This window comes from Cnephaeus nilssonii (genome assembly GCF_951640355.1).
Source record: "Cnephaeus nilssonii genome assembly, chromosome: 9".
NCBI lineage: Eukaryota > Metazoa > Chordata > Mammalia > Chiroptera > Vespertilionidae > Cnephaeus > Cnephaeus nilssonii.
The window spans coordinates 25950528-25963044 of NC_137080.1; the positions used below are offsets into that span (position 1 = coordinate 25950528).

Here is a 12517-nt window from a genome sequence, read left to right on the forward strand (position 1 = left end):
TATATATATATATATATATATATATATATATATATGCCTTCAGATAATTGGTGTGTGTGTGTGTGTGTGTGTGTGTGTGTGAGAGAGAGAGAGAGAGAGAGAGAGAGAGAGAGAGAGAGAGAGAGAGACAGGGAGAGAGGCAGGGAGAGAAAGGGGTCCTATTTTAAAAAAACACACAACAGATACCCTGCTTTCTATAAATGTAAGAATCCACCTCTTCCTCTTTGATTTATCATCTTACCAGTGTCTGTCTCCATACTAATACCATGTCATCCTATTACTCTAGCTTGACATTGAGTCTTGATATCTGGAAACACATCTCCCTCCCTTGCTCTTCCAGACCGTCTTGACTATTTTGGGCCCTTTAAACGCCATAAATATTTTAGAATCAGCTTTTCACTTACACACCCCCCCCCCCCCCACAATATTTCTTGGGATTTTAAAAATCGAGGTTGCATTGAATCTGGAGATCATTTTGAAGAGAATTAAACTCTTCATTCTTCTGACTCTCTAATTCATGAATAAATATACATCTCCAGTTATTTAGGTCTTTGAAAATGTTTTTCAATAAAGCGTTATAACTTTCTTCATAAAGTTTGTACTTTTATTTTTTTAGGTACTTCATAATGTTTAATGATATCATTTCTAAAACACCTTGGTTGAAAGAGAAGACATAGAAAAATATGCAACTCATAAGCGTAGAACTCAATGAAGGATGACATGACTCAGCTGGCCTCCCACCACTAGATCAGTAGCAGCACCTCAGAATCACCTTTCAGGTCCTTCCCTGTCTTTACCCTCTTTTTCCTCCCCAAAGGTAACTGCCATCCTGACTTCTAACGCTATAGTGTAGAACTTTGTATGAATTAAACCATAGAAAATGTACTATTTTGTTTTCAGCTTGTTCTGTTTAATGTCTTAAGTATGTGAGTCCTACATATTTTTGTGTGTAGCAGCATCCTGTTACATGAATATATGACAACATGGTTATCCATTCAACTGTAGATGGGTGCGTGGGCTTTTTCCAGCTTGGAGCTATCTGACGCAGCTGTGAATATTGTGGATATATCTGGTCCACATGTTCATGTTTTTTTGTTGGGTCAAATGTATGCACATGTTCAACTTTAGGAAACAATGCCAAACAGTTTTTCGAAGTGCTGATATCACACCAGCTGTATGTGAGAGTCCTGGATGCACACCAACACATGGCTTTGTCAGTCTGTGCTGGATAACAAACCATCCTGACAGTTAGTAGCTTGAAACAGGAACCTATACAGAGGTAATGAAAGTTAAATGAGGTTGTAAGGGTGAGACCTTAATCCAATAGGACTTATAAAGAGAAGAAGAGACAGTAGGTCTCTGTATGTCTGTCTGTCTGTCTGTCTGTCTCTCCCACCCCCTTCCCTGTGTGTGCACAGAAGAAAGGCCTTATGAGAATACAGTGAGGAGATGGCCATTTACAAGCCAGGAAGAGAAGTCTCACCAGAAACCAGCCCTGATAGCACCTTGATCTTGGGCGTCCAGCTTTCAGAACTGTAAAAAAATAAAGCCACCCAGCCTATGGTATTTTGTTACGGCAGCCCGAGTAGACTAGGACAGTATTGCACTAAGCTGTGCCTAGACTCCTGACCCATAGAAACTTTGAGTTTTAGGTAATTTGTTGTATAACAATGGAAAACTAATACATTAGCCTATGTTTTTCTCTACATTCTGTTTGACTTGTGTCCTCAAAAGACAGGCAGGTGGAGTGGTGTCTTTGTGCCCTTCAATTCTTGCTTTCCGGGGTGAGGGTAGGGTGTGTGTGTGGTGGGGAGTCAAGTCCACATCCCTGTCTGATACAGAATCACTCCAATTTCTGAGTCATTTCCCAGCAAAGGGAAAAACACCTGGCTTAGATTCACATTTGGGTGCAACCAGAGGAGGACAGAATAAATTACAATTACTTGGAGTACACGAACTTCCTGTGTATTATTTGTATGGATTCTCTTCCATGGATATATATGTCCATGCATTGCTGTAATTACTTAATTCCTATAAGGACAATATTAATATACTGGATGTTTCTGGGTGATCTTAATGAACCATCGTTTGAAAGGAACCTATAGTTTCTAGGACTGGAAGAAAATAATTTGCTGGGATGTCAGCTGGGGATTCTTCCAGGAAAACCCTGGAAATGGAGAGCTTCCACACGCGATTCAGTGCCTGGACGCCATGTAGCAACAAGGCATTAAACAGACAGGTGAGTTACACACTCCAGAAGAGAACAAGTTTAATTTGTAAGGCTCATTTTACTATGACATTTTGGGTCTCATGTTGCCATATATTTTCTAAAAACACCCCTAAAGGATTTAGTATCTGAGCCACTTTGAATAAAAATCAACCTACATTTGTCTCACCCCAGTCCCCAACTCCTACCTTATGGAAGGCTCCAGATCTGTTTCCCTTTCCTCTGTACCCCCAGGGACAAAACAGAAACCTCCACAACACACACTGTTCACTGTGACAGGAAAGAGAAAAGCGAGGTGCTTTTGGTGTGGAGTGTCAATATTCCAGGGTGGGCAAAAGTAGGTTTACAGCCCTGGCCAGGTGGCTCAGTTGGTTGGAGCATCTTCCCATGCACCAGCAAGGCTGTGGGTCCAGTTCCCGTCAGGGCACATACTTAGGTTGCAGGTTCGATCCCGAGTTGGGGTATGTATGGGAGGCAACTGATCATTGTTGCTCTCTTATTATTACATGGATGTTTCTCTCTCTCTGAAATCAATAGAAACATATCCTTGGGTGAGGATTTAAAAAAAAAAAGTGGGTTTACAACGGTGAGTACGTGAAACAGAGTTTATTCTTGTATTATTTATTTGTATTATTAATATTAGTTATTATTTCATATCCTTATTTATTTATGATATATCTTTTAGGGAATGATGGCTGGTAATTTAAGCCACCCTTGGATATTCCTCTGTGTATTTCTTTAATCCTCTCTTCCCTCCTGTGCCAGCTGTGTGGCCCGATGGTCTGGGGATGTCCCCCGTGGAAGGTAGCGCAGGAAGTAGTCCTTGAATGGCTCTGGGGGACCTTGATGGGGACGGCTGGCGGGGCCTTCAGAGCTCATGCGTGGTTCAGGCCTGCCCACCAGGGAGGGAGACCACACGAGCTGGGACCGAGGCCTGACGGAGCAATAAATCAGCGAGTTTGTATATGTCATCTGAGCAAAGCTGGGCTGACACCCAGGTTTGGGGGGATGCTGGTTCTTGGTGTTTGTCCTTCCTAGAGGCACGTCTAGCAATGGCTATTTAGCAGTATTTATTAACTTTCCTTCTGGTGGGTGCCATGAAGCTATAGGACTGTGGGTTAGTAAAAATCATACCTACTTCAAATGGCCTCGTTTTCACAGTTCAACAAGGATAGGTAGCTTGCTTGTGTTTTCAAGATGAAATATTTGCAATCTGTTTCCCCAGGCTATCTCAGCCAAGGTAGGAACAAGAGCCAGGATTCCTTCCCTCTCTGTGTTGAAAGAGGCCTCCTGGGCCCCTCTGTAATTATCTCTCCCACCAGCCCGTCCACAAGCCTGGGCTTGTCTGTGCCCCGGGATACAAGCAGGTGAAGCTGGAGGGAGAGACCTCCACTACGCATGTGCTCTGTGAACTGTAAACTGCTGTGCAAATGTGAGCTGTGAGGTGGTTAAATTGCTTAGCAACTAAGAATATGTTAAACTGTACAGAGAAAAATGTAATTCCCCCTCCCCCTTACAGCTCTTTCAGGAAAGAGTTGCTCTTATAAGTCATTGGTTTGACCTCTGGACTAACAAGCAACGTCAAGAATTCTTATTCACGATACTTTTACGCTGCACTAAATCACAACTAAGGTAAACGTAGCTGATTGATGTAGATATCATTGGTTCTTAATGAAAACAAAATGTTTATATAACCTTTAAGGGTTTTTCCCCTAGAAAAAAACAAAGCCCTTGGTGTTTTGACATTTGAAGGTTTATGAACACTCTTCTGCTGCTGATTCCTTGAGAGTGACACGGAACCTCTGGGGCTTTAACATCTTCGTACCACGGGGGGTGTTTAGTTTTTGCAAAAACTTGTCAATAGCCCTGACCGGTTTGGCTCAGTGGATAGAGCGTCGGCCTGCGGACTGAAGGGTCCCAGGTTCGATTCCGGTCAAGGGCATGTACCTTGGTTGCAGGCACATCCCCAGTTGGTGGGGGGGGGGGGGGGGGTGCAGGAGGCAGCTGATTGATGTTTCTCTCTCATCAATGTTTCTGACTCTCTGTCCTTCTCCCTTCCTCTCTGTGGAGAATCAATGAAATATTTAAAAAAACAACAATAAAAAACAAACAAACAAACAAAAACTTGTCAATAGCCTCAGCTAGTGAATGTTTAACACCCCCCTCGCATAGTAAGGCCCCTTGGGAACTATCAGACGAGATACATCAAGTAGATATCTGGTGCATAGATAGACACTCCATAAATATTTGTTACCTGAATGGTTGTATCTGAAACATGGCTGAGCAGTAACCATGGCAGCAACACTTAGGAACATGGGCAAGACTTGCACAGCATGGTCACTGATGACCAGTGTGTCCTTGTTCTCGCTCGTACGCTTCTCTCCTACCATGTCTACAGTCTCCTTTGAAATCCTGCAGCAAAGACGGTGTGATATTTGAAGGTGTTAGTTGAAATACCAGTGGTTGCTAGTATTCTGATCAGGAATTAATACTCTGGAGGGAGTTAGCTAACATTGAATTGGAAAGGTCACTGTCTCAGTCATTACCAAGTGTTTTACTAATTAACATAGCAAATATTCGGCATTAGTTATTATCAGAGCAACTAGCGGCTGGTTAACTCGTCAGATGAGTGTTAGGAATGGAGTGTCTCTGGTGAAATTAAAGATGTGGACAGACCGGAATATTCTAGAGAGCCCTGCAGTGCGCCTGGACATGGTTGAAGAATCCAGCCCCGCTGGTAGCTGGTAGAGAAAGGATGGTTTTTGGGTTTCATCCCCAAACACACAGCCTTATCAGTCTGGGGATTTCTGGGAGTCTGAGGTCAACCACGAGGGTAACGATAGACTTCTGTTTCTGGAATGTGAACTGCTTCTCGTCCTTTCTCATTTAAGTGAACCTTCCACCCAAAGGACAGTGCTGGGACGTCAGGCTACAGGAGAGGCCGGCTTGGGCTTCTGCACCCAGGTTTGCTTCCTAAAACTCTAAGTATGGCATCACTCGGTGTGAGTGGCTTTCACTATAACCTGGTGGGAATGTTGGGGGGACTTTGAACTTCTTAGGTAGCTACTGAAAATTACTGGAGACTTGTGCAAGACCAAATTGGCTTTTTCAGTTTGTAATACCCGCCTCCCACGTTTTCTTGCACTTTTTCCGGCCCATCTATTTTGCTCAGCCATTTCCTCTCTCCTACCCACTCGCTCACCTTCTCCGTTGCCAGCTTTCTCCTGCATCCTGGGCACATAGTGGATTGTTAATCGACTGTCCCTTATGAAGCCACTGAGTCACTGGAGGGAGACAGACACCTTCCTGGTTGTGTTTAAAGAAGCTGCAAAAACAAGCCACAGAGAAACAGCTCTCCAGTCAGTGCTTAAAAATGAGGGAAGGAAACTTTTTATGGCAGTCATTGGCTAGATTTTCTTCTACTCCAACTTGACAGCTTTCAAGATAAGAAAATTACAGGCCAAACCCCATATCCATAATTGCTTTGTGGGTTTAGTCTCACGTATCACAGACCAAGCAATTTTAGTTGTAACCACTAGAGGTCACAAGAGAACTTCTGGTATGTTTTGAGGCTTATTAACATTAGGCCTGACATTTTGTCGCTGGAAATTGCATCCTTTGTCTGGTACCTGAATTCTTCTTTCTATGGGACGAGGGTATGGAACTAATCTGTTGAGTGAGATTACTTTCCTTTGTTTCCTAGCAGCTGTGTTTCTGCAGGGCGCTGTTTGTATTTCATCATTCCACAAATCTGTTATTACATTCTCTGGGCTGCTGATTTTAGGGGAAGCTGTATGTCAATTTCTGGTCTCTAGATTTGGCATCCTGAACCCATCTTTAATTAGTAGTGGTAGTCTTTCTTGTTTAACATCAATCAGTTCACTCCCTGAAGTCTGGATTCAGTTTTTCTTGTACCACTTCCTTCCCATGTCTTTCAGCTAGCCATTTCTTCTCTCCTATCAGCATCTGCAGATCCCATGTGCTCATAGTGTTATCCAATCTGAATGGTGCTAAATTTTAATTAAATCTTAAAAGCCCAACTCGTTTTATTTTTTAGATTAAAGTTAGAGCAGTCACCTTTCTTTGAAACATCTTTATTGAGAGGTAATTCACATACAACAAAATGTATCTATTTAAAAGGTATAGGTCAGCGGTTTTATTAAGTCCAGAGTTGTGCAACCATTACCACAACCAAAGTTTAGAACATTTTCATCACCCCAAAAAGAAACCCCATACCTATTAGCAGTCACCCCTTATCCCCACCTCCCAGCACTGGGAAACCACTAATCTACTTTCTGTTTCTATAAAATTGCCTTTTCTGGACTTTTCATATAAATGGGATCATACACTTTGTGACTGCTACTTTCATGTATTATAATATTCTTACCATTCACCCATTTTGTAGCATGTATCAGCACTTCTTTCCTTTTTATTGCCAAATAATATTCCATTGTATTGATATGCTATGTTTTATTTACCATTCAGCAGATGATGGACATTTGGGGTGTTTATGCATTTTGGCTACTGCGAATAATGCTGCTATAAACATGTGTGTACAAGTTTTTCTATATGGATGTGTTTATTTCTTTGAGGTATATACCTATGAATGGAATTGCTGGGTCAAATGGTGGCAGGGCAATTGACTTTTAACTATTAATCATTTCTTTTGAATCACATTTATTCCTATAGTCCTTGTTTCCTGATAACTGTGAATAAGCCTGTGAATAAACAGGAGAATTTAGCATTTTTTATACATAAGCCAAGCTATATTTATGCAAATTACCTTGTTTTCAAGGCAGAGAAGCCAAGCTTTAGGTGTTTTGTTTTGTAATTTCTGAATAAGATTTTTTAATTGTTGACAGTATTACTGATGTTCCCCATTTTCCCCCCTTTGCCTCCCTCCACCCAGCCCCACCCCATACCAGACCTTCCCCACACTATTGTCTGTGTCCGTAGGTTATGCATAATATTGTTTTAATTCAGGCAGTTACAGCTATAATGCATAAACAAGATATGCAGTATTGGTCAGAAACATGCTATCACCTTTAAAAGTTTCCTTTAAAAGTTTCTTCTTAAAAAAATAAATAAATAAATAAAAGTTTCTTCTTAATCTCTATGAGATGTAGTCAAACATCTAATATTTTTTCTTTCCTAATAAATATTCCACATTGTTATGATTTAAGAAGATTTCTTAAATGGAGTTTTATGATATTTAAGACATTTTTCAAAGGTTCAGCTTTTGAAATTATCCAATTCTTGGATAATTCTTCCATATTCTTGGCAGAGATTCTCCCTTTCACCTTGACTTAAATGTCACCTCTCCCGGGAAGCTTTCCCTGCTCATTTTCACCACCAGCAATTTTTACAAACCTCTACCATGGCATTTCCCCAGTACATTAAGCTTATGTGGCCGCGTGTCTAATGGTTTCCAGTGGTGTCGTCCCCCTGCCGCTGGACTGGGCTGACCTCTCCTGCAACTCCTTAAAGGAAACTGGGCTTTTATGTCTGTCACACTCGGAGAAACCTAGAGAAGTTTGCTTCTGTCTCCTAGCCACACTGGTGAGACCGGTTCCAAATTGCCTCTGCTCAGTACCAGGCAGCGCCCCATGCCAAGGCCTTTCTGGAGCTGTTCACACTTGTCGCTTTCCCTGGTGGGGGGGGCCACATTCATGCAAATTCATTCCCCAGAGATGGATGGAATTTCTGTGGGTGTGTGTCTCAGGGGAGAGGGAGATAATGATCAGTGAAGGGCTCTAATTATTGGTCTCCCTCAGAGCCACTGGAAATGGGGTTTCAGGGCAGAACACCCACCAACCAACATATAGATGAGAGAGCACCCCCACACACACCTCCCACTTCAGGACACCTGCCCCTCTTCCCAGCACCCCCCGGGAGGGCTCAGTGCAGGATGTATATCTCAGTTGTGAACTGTGAGGGAATCTTGTATATAAATTTTTCAGAGACAACATGCTTCTAGGTTAATTTTGAATACAGAACAGCTACATCCCTGTGAGTCACTGCACACCTGTTAGAGAATATTTCTGTGAGGAGGCAGTGGGGAGGAGAAGAAAGTGTTAAGAGACACACTGGGTTTCTGAATATCTAACACAGTCTTGAAATTAGAGTCATCCTGACTCTTCCCTCCCCTCAGCTCATCGTCTGGACATGTTCCTGTCCTTTCATATAGACCAGATGGTCATAGGCAATTGTATGAAATACTGTATGTCAAGCATGTCAAACTCATGTCCTGTGGGCCGCATGCCTCGTTAAATTGGCCCGTGTTAGCCTTTGAGTTTGACATGCTTGCTGTATGTATTAACATTCATTGTTGGGGTGGTTTTTAGGGGTGGATGAAGCTAAGAAAGAAAACCCTTGAGTTTAAAAAAAAAAAAAAAAAGGAGAAACCCAATTAAAAACCCTAAGCTGTTTAATTGGGTGGGAATAGACATAGAAGGAGCACAGATGGCCAACCCGTGCATGGACGTTCTCACTTCCCATTGTGTAAATGATGTCTCTGCTTAATAATGTTTCACTTATCTTTGTAGCACTGAGCACCACCTGACATTATGTTATATCCAGTGCTTGTTGGCTTATTTCCTGTCTACATGTCCATGGGAATGTAAGAACTTCTTCTGGTGACTCTGTCTGTCCCTAGCACTTAGAGCAATCAATACCAGCTACATAGCAGCCGCTCAATAAATGCTTATTGAATGAACGAGATGTTTAAAACACTCCCATTACAATAATAACCAAAAGGTGATCAGAAAGAAAATTTTTTTTTCAATTGGTAGTTTGCAGGAGGAAAACATTTTTTAAGATATTGAAAGTTTTTGAATAGAGGCGATTTCTAATACTTTGCTTCATTAAAAACTTTTCATTATTTAATTAATTCCAGACCTCTATAGAGCAACCCAAAGGAATTGTGCACAACAATACAACCTAAGGGGCCCTGCCACACAGCTCCACGGGCTGCTGTTCCACGCTGTCATCTGTGCGAATGGCACCTCTCCAAGTTCACTGCACAGCTTCCCAAACGCAGCAGCTCCGATAGTACCACCAGCCATTTGTAAAGTACACGCTATTAGCTTTCAGCTCCACCAAGTGTCCTCTTACCCTCTGTGTAAGAGGAGTCAGATTCACAGGTAATCAGGGAAAGGGAGACCAGGTTTTAAGAGACGATTGGTCTGTGCTCTGTATTTACGAATCTCTGTAAGAAGGGCCCAGGAGGGTAGCAGCAGAACCCGTGCAGAAGTGGCTGCCCGGAGACCCGCATGGCTCGCCAGTCTGAGAAGCAGAAGGAGCACGCCATGGCGCACCGTGAGCTCTCAGTGACGTGTGCCATCCCTCCTCCTGCTCTCTCTATTGTTCTTTTATTTCATGGTCAGAATGCTTCCAAGTGCAAACAGCAGGAATGGAATTCTAACCAGCTTAAGAAGAAATGTGAATTTATTGACTTAAGATTGGTCTAGCTGCCTGGCCAGTGTTGCCCAGTGGTGAGTGTTGACCCATGAACCAGGAGGTCACAGTTTGATTTCTGGTCAGGGCACAGGCCCAAATAGTACTACCAGCCATTTATAAAGTACATGCTCCATCCCCAGTAAGGGGTGTGCAGGAGGCAGCTGATTGATGATTCTCTCTCATTATTGATATTTCTATCACTCTCTCCCTCTTCTTCCTCTCTCTGAAATCAATTAAAAAAAAAAAAGATTGATCTAGCTTCAGGCTGGGCTAGATCCTTGGAATCAAATGATGTTACTAGATCTCTTTCTCTGTGTGTGTCTGTCTTTCCTTCCCCTCCTCTCCCTCTCTTCCTCTCCTCCCTCTTTCTCTCCCTTCTCCCTGCTCTGCTTCCCTATCTGTGTTGTATACAACTAAAAAGATAAGTGCAAGGCCATTAATCAGGAAATTATAAATTAGTATTAAAGGATAATAAGAAATAATCCTGGATAAACATATAGATGTACTATGTTTAAAGATGCCAATTTTCTCTAAATTAACCTTCAAGTTTAATTAAATCTCAGTAAAAATTCCCAAATAGGATTTCCTTATGAACCTTGAGAAACTTATTCTAAAACTAATCCAGAAAAGAAAATGGACAATAGTTAAGAAAAATTTGAATATAAAAGAAAAAATGTGCAAGAATTGTACTGCCAGATAATAAAACCACTTTTATCTATTTAATAAATACTCCTTACAACCCAGCAATTTTGCTTCTAGGTACTTATCTGAAAAAAACAAAAACACTGATTTGAAAAGATATATGCACCCCTATACTCATTGCAGAATTATTTAAAATTCTCTAAAATTATTTAAAATAAGATATGGATGCAACCTATTTGTCCATCAATAGATGAATAGATAAATAAAGCTGTGGTACATATATACAATGGACTATTACTCAGCATTATAAAGGAATGAAATATTGCCATTTGCAACAACATGGATGAATCTAGAGAGTATTAAGCTAATGGAAATAAGTCAGACAGAGAAAGACAAATACCATATGATTTCATTTATATGTGGAATCTAAAACAAAAACAACAAACAAAACAGAAACAGACTAAAATACAAAGAACAAACTTATGGTTGCTCTCTTAATTGCTGAAGACTTTAGCACCTGGTTCTTCATTTCCTTTGTACCCCAATCCCAGTCATTATTCTATGTATCACTGGAATGCACATGGAAAGCCATCTCATACAGACCCTGACCATGCCATAGAGTGTTTGTAAAGTCACCAGACAAGACTCAAGAGGTGCTACGTTGGCAACTAGAAAACGGGTACCTCTACCAAACCCACTTGCCCCTCTCCAGGCCACCTCCCCAAGCTGTTCCCCCAGTCACTTTCATCACAATTTTGGCAGCTTCTTTCCACTTCTTATCAGGAATTTAAGAGCAGAGAATTCGATTCAAGTCCCATATTACTAAGCCTTGTTATTTTTGCAAAGTACACATTGTACATTCAGTAGCACACTGCAAAGCATTAGCATGAATTATTTAAAAGAAGCTATCCATGTCACAATAAATGAGCAAAGCACATTTTGTTCATTGTCTCCTTACGTGTTGTTATTTCTCTTCACAGATTTATTACTTTGCAACACTAACTAAAATGCAACAAGCCACGGTGTCATTACTGCAAACTCGCCCTGTTCTGCTGTTCATGCACTGATTTCTTAAATGTGACTGAAGCATTTTCTTTCCTTCTTGCTTAAGATTCATTCATTATGCTTGAATGTGTCCTTGTAGCAGAAGCACAGACTAGGAAACATCTATAAAACATGTATAATTGGGATTTTCTTTAAAAAGTAACTCAATTCTTCCCATTTACTCTGTTGGTATGAATCAGTAGAGGCTGTGGGGTGTGAAGGGGATGGGAACAAAAACTCCAAAGATACTGAGTCCCCTCTATGCAAAGGAGGCTGAAGACATTCCTGTTTTGCATCTTATTTGATGGATGTGTTTTGTAATTCCAAATGAGAGCAAATTGTCTGTCGAGAGCCAGTGAAATGACGGAGAAGCCTGCCGCAGACAGTGATGAGTTAGATCAGTGACCCATTGGGGTTAACTGTGCTTGGTGTTGGCATGGTCTCATTCAGCTTGAATGTTAATCCCTATCAATGATGAGAAGATTCCCCAAGTGACATTTCTGTCTGTGGACACTATATGCTGCAGGACATGCACCACTCCATTCTTTGCCCTCCTGCTTACATGACACGTACATGCACACGCATGCATGCGCGTGCGCGCGCGCGCGCACACACACACACACACACACACACACACATATGCTTTCCCCAGACTGACATGCCAACAGGTTCATTTTAAAGCCACTCTGTTTTGTCTCAGGTTGTGACAAAACTGCACGGACAGGAATCAAGAGAGAGCAGGAACTTAAAATAAAGCCAGGGGAGTAGAAACACACACAGTAATTGGCAATCATTAAACCTTGGAACTAAAACAGGTAGCCTCTTTTTTTTTTTTTTAAAGTCCTTTATGTTTTGCAATAACTTTTAACTTACAGAAACATTGCAAAAATAGTATAAGTAATTTATTTACACTGTTCATCTGGATTCCTCAATTGTTAACAATTTACATTTTTTTTGCCATATTATTCCAAATCATTTGAGAGTAGGTTGTAAACATGTTCCCCACTGACCCTATGCCTTTCAGTAAGTCCTAAAAAACAAGGACAGTCTGCTGAAAAAATCAAGTACTTCCTCTAATACCAGGAAATCAGCATTTATTGAGCACTACCATCCAACTCACAGACTCCATTCAATATTCCTGATTTT

At 41.4% G+C, this 12517-nt stretch overlaps 1 protein-coding gene and 1 long non-coding RNA gene across 3 annotated transcripts in view; one reads left to right on the forward strand and one right to left on the reverse strand.

The window, feature by feature from the left end:
* LOC307105355 overlaps positions 1-12517 on the reverse strand; it is a 46970-nt gene that overhangs the window by 16203 nt on the left and 18250 nt on the right. Inside the window, exons 2-3 of one of the 2 annotated variants that reach the window (XR_013814017.1) lie at positions 5430-5552; positions 3082-3161 (exon numbers count right to left, since the gene is read on the reverse strand). This is a non-coding gene — a long non-coding RNA (uncharacterized lncRNA). Of the gene's footprint in view, positions 1-3081; positions 3162-5429; positions 5553-12517 lie in introns of those variants that run through there. The other variant, XR_013814016.1, reaches the window with a different exon arrangement.
* ECT2L (epithelial cell transforming 2 like) overlaps positions 2138-12517 on the forward strand; it is a gene marked incomplete at both ends in the record, with an annotated part of 57262 nt that continues 46882 nt past the window's right edge. The window contains 2 exons of the mRNA XM_079781114.1: positions 2138-2239; positions 3747-3859. Of these exons, the coding sequence (XP_079637240.1) occupies positions 2138-2239; positions 3747-3859 (215 nt within the window). The remainder of the gene's footprint in view (positions 2240-3746; positions 3860-12517) is intronic.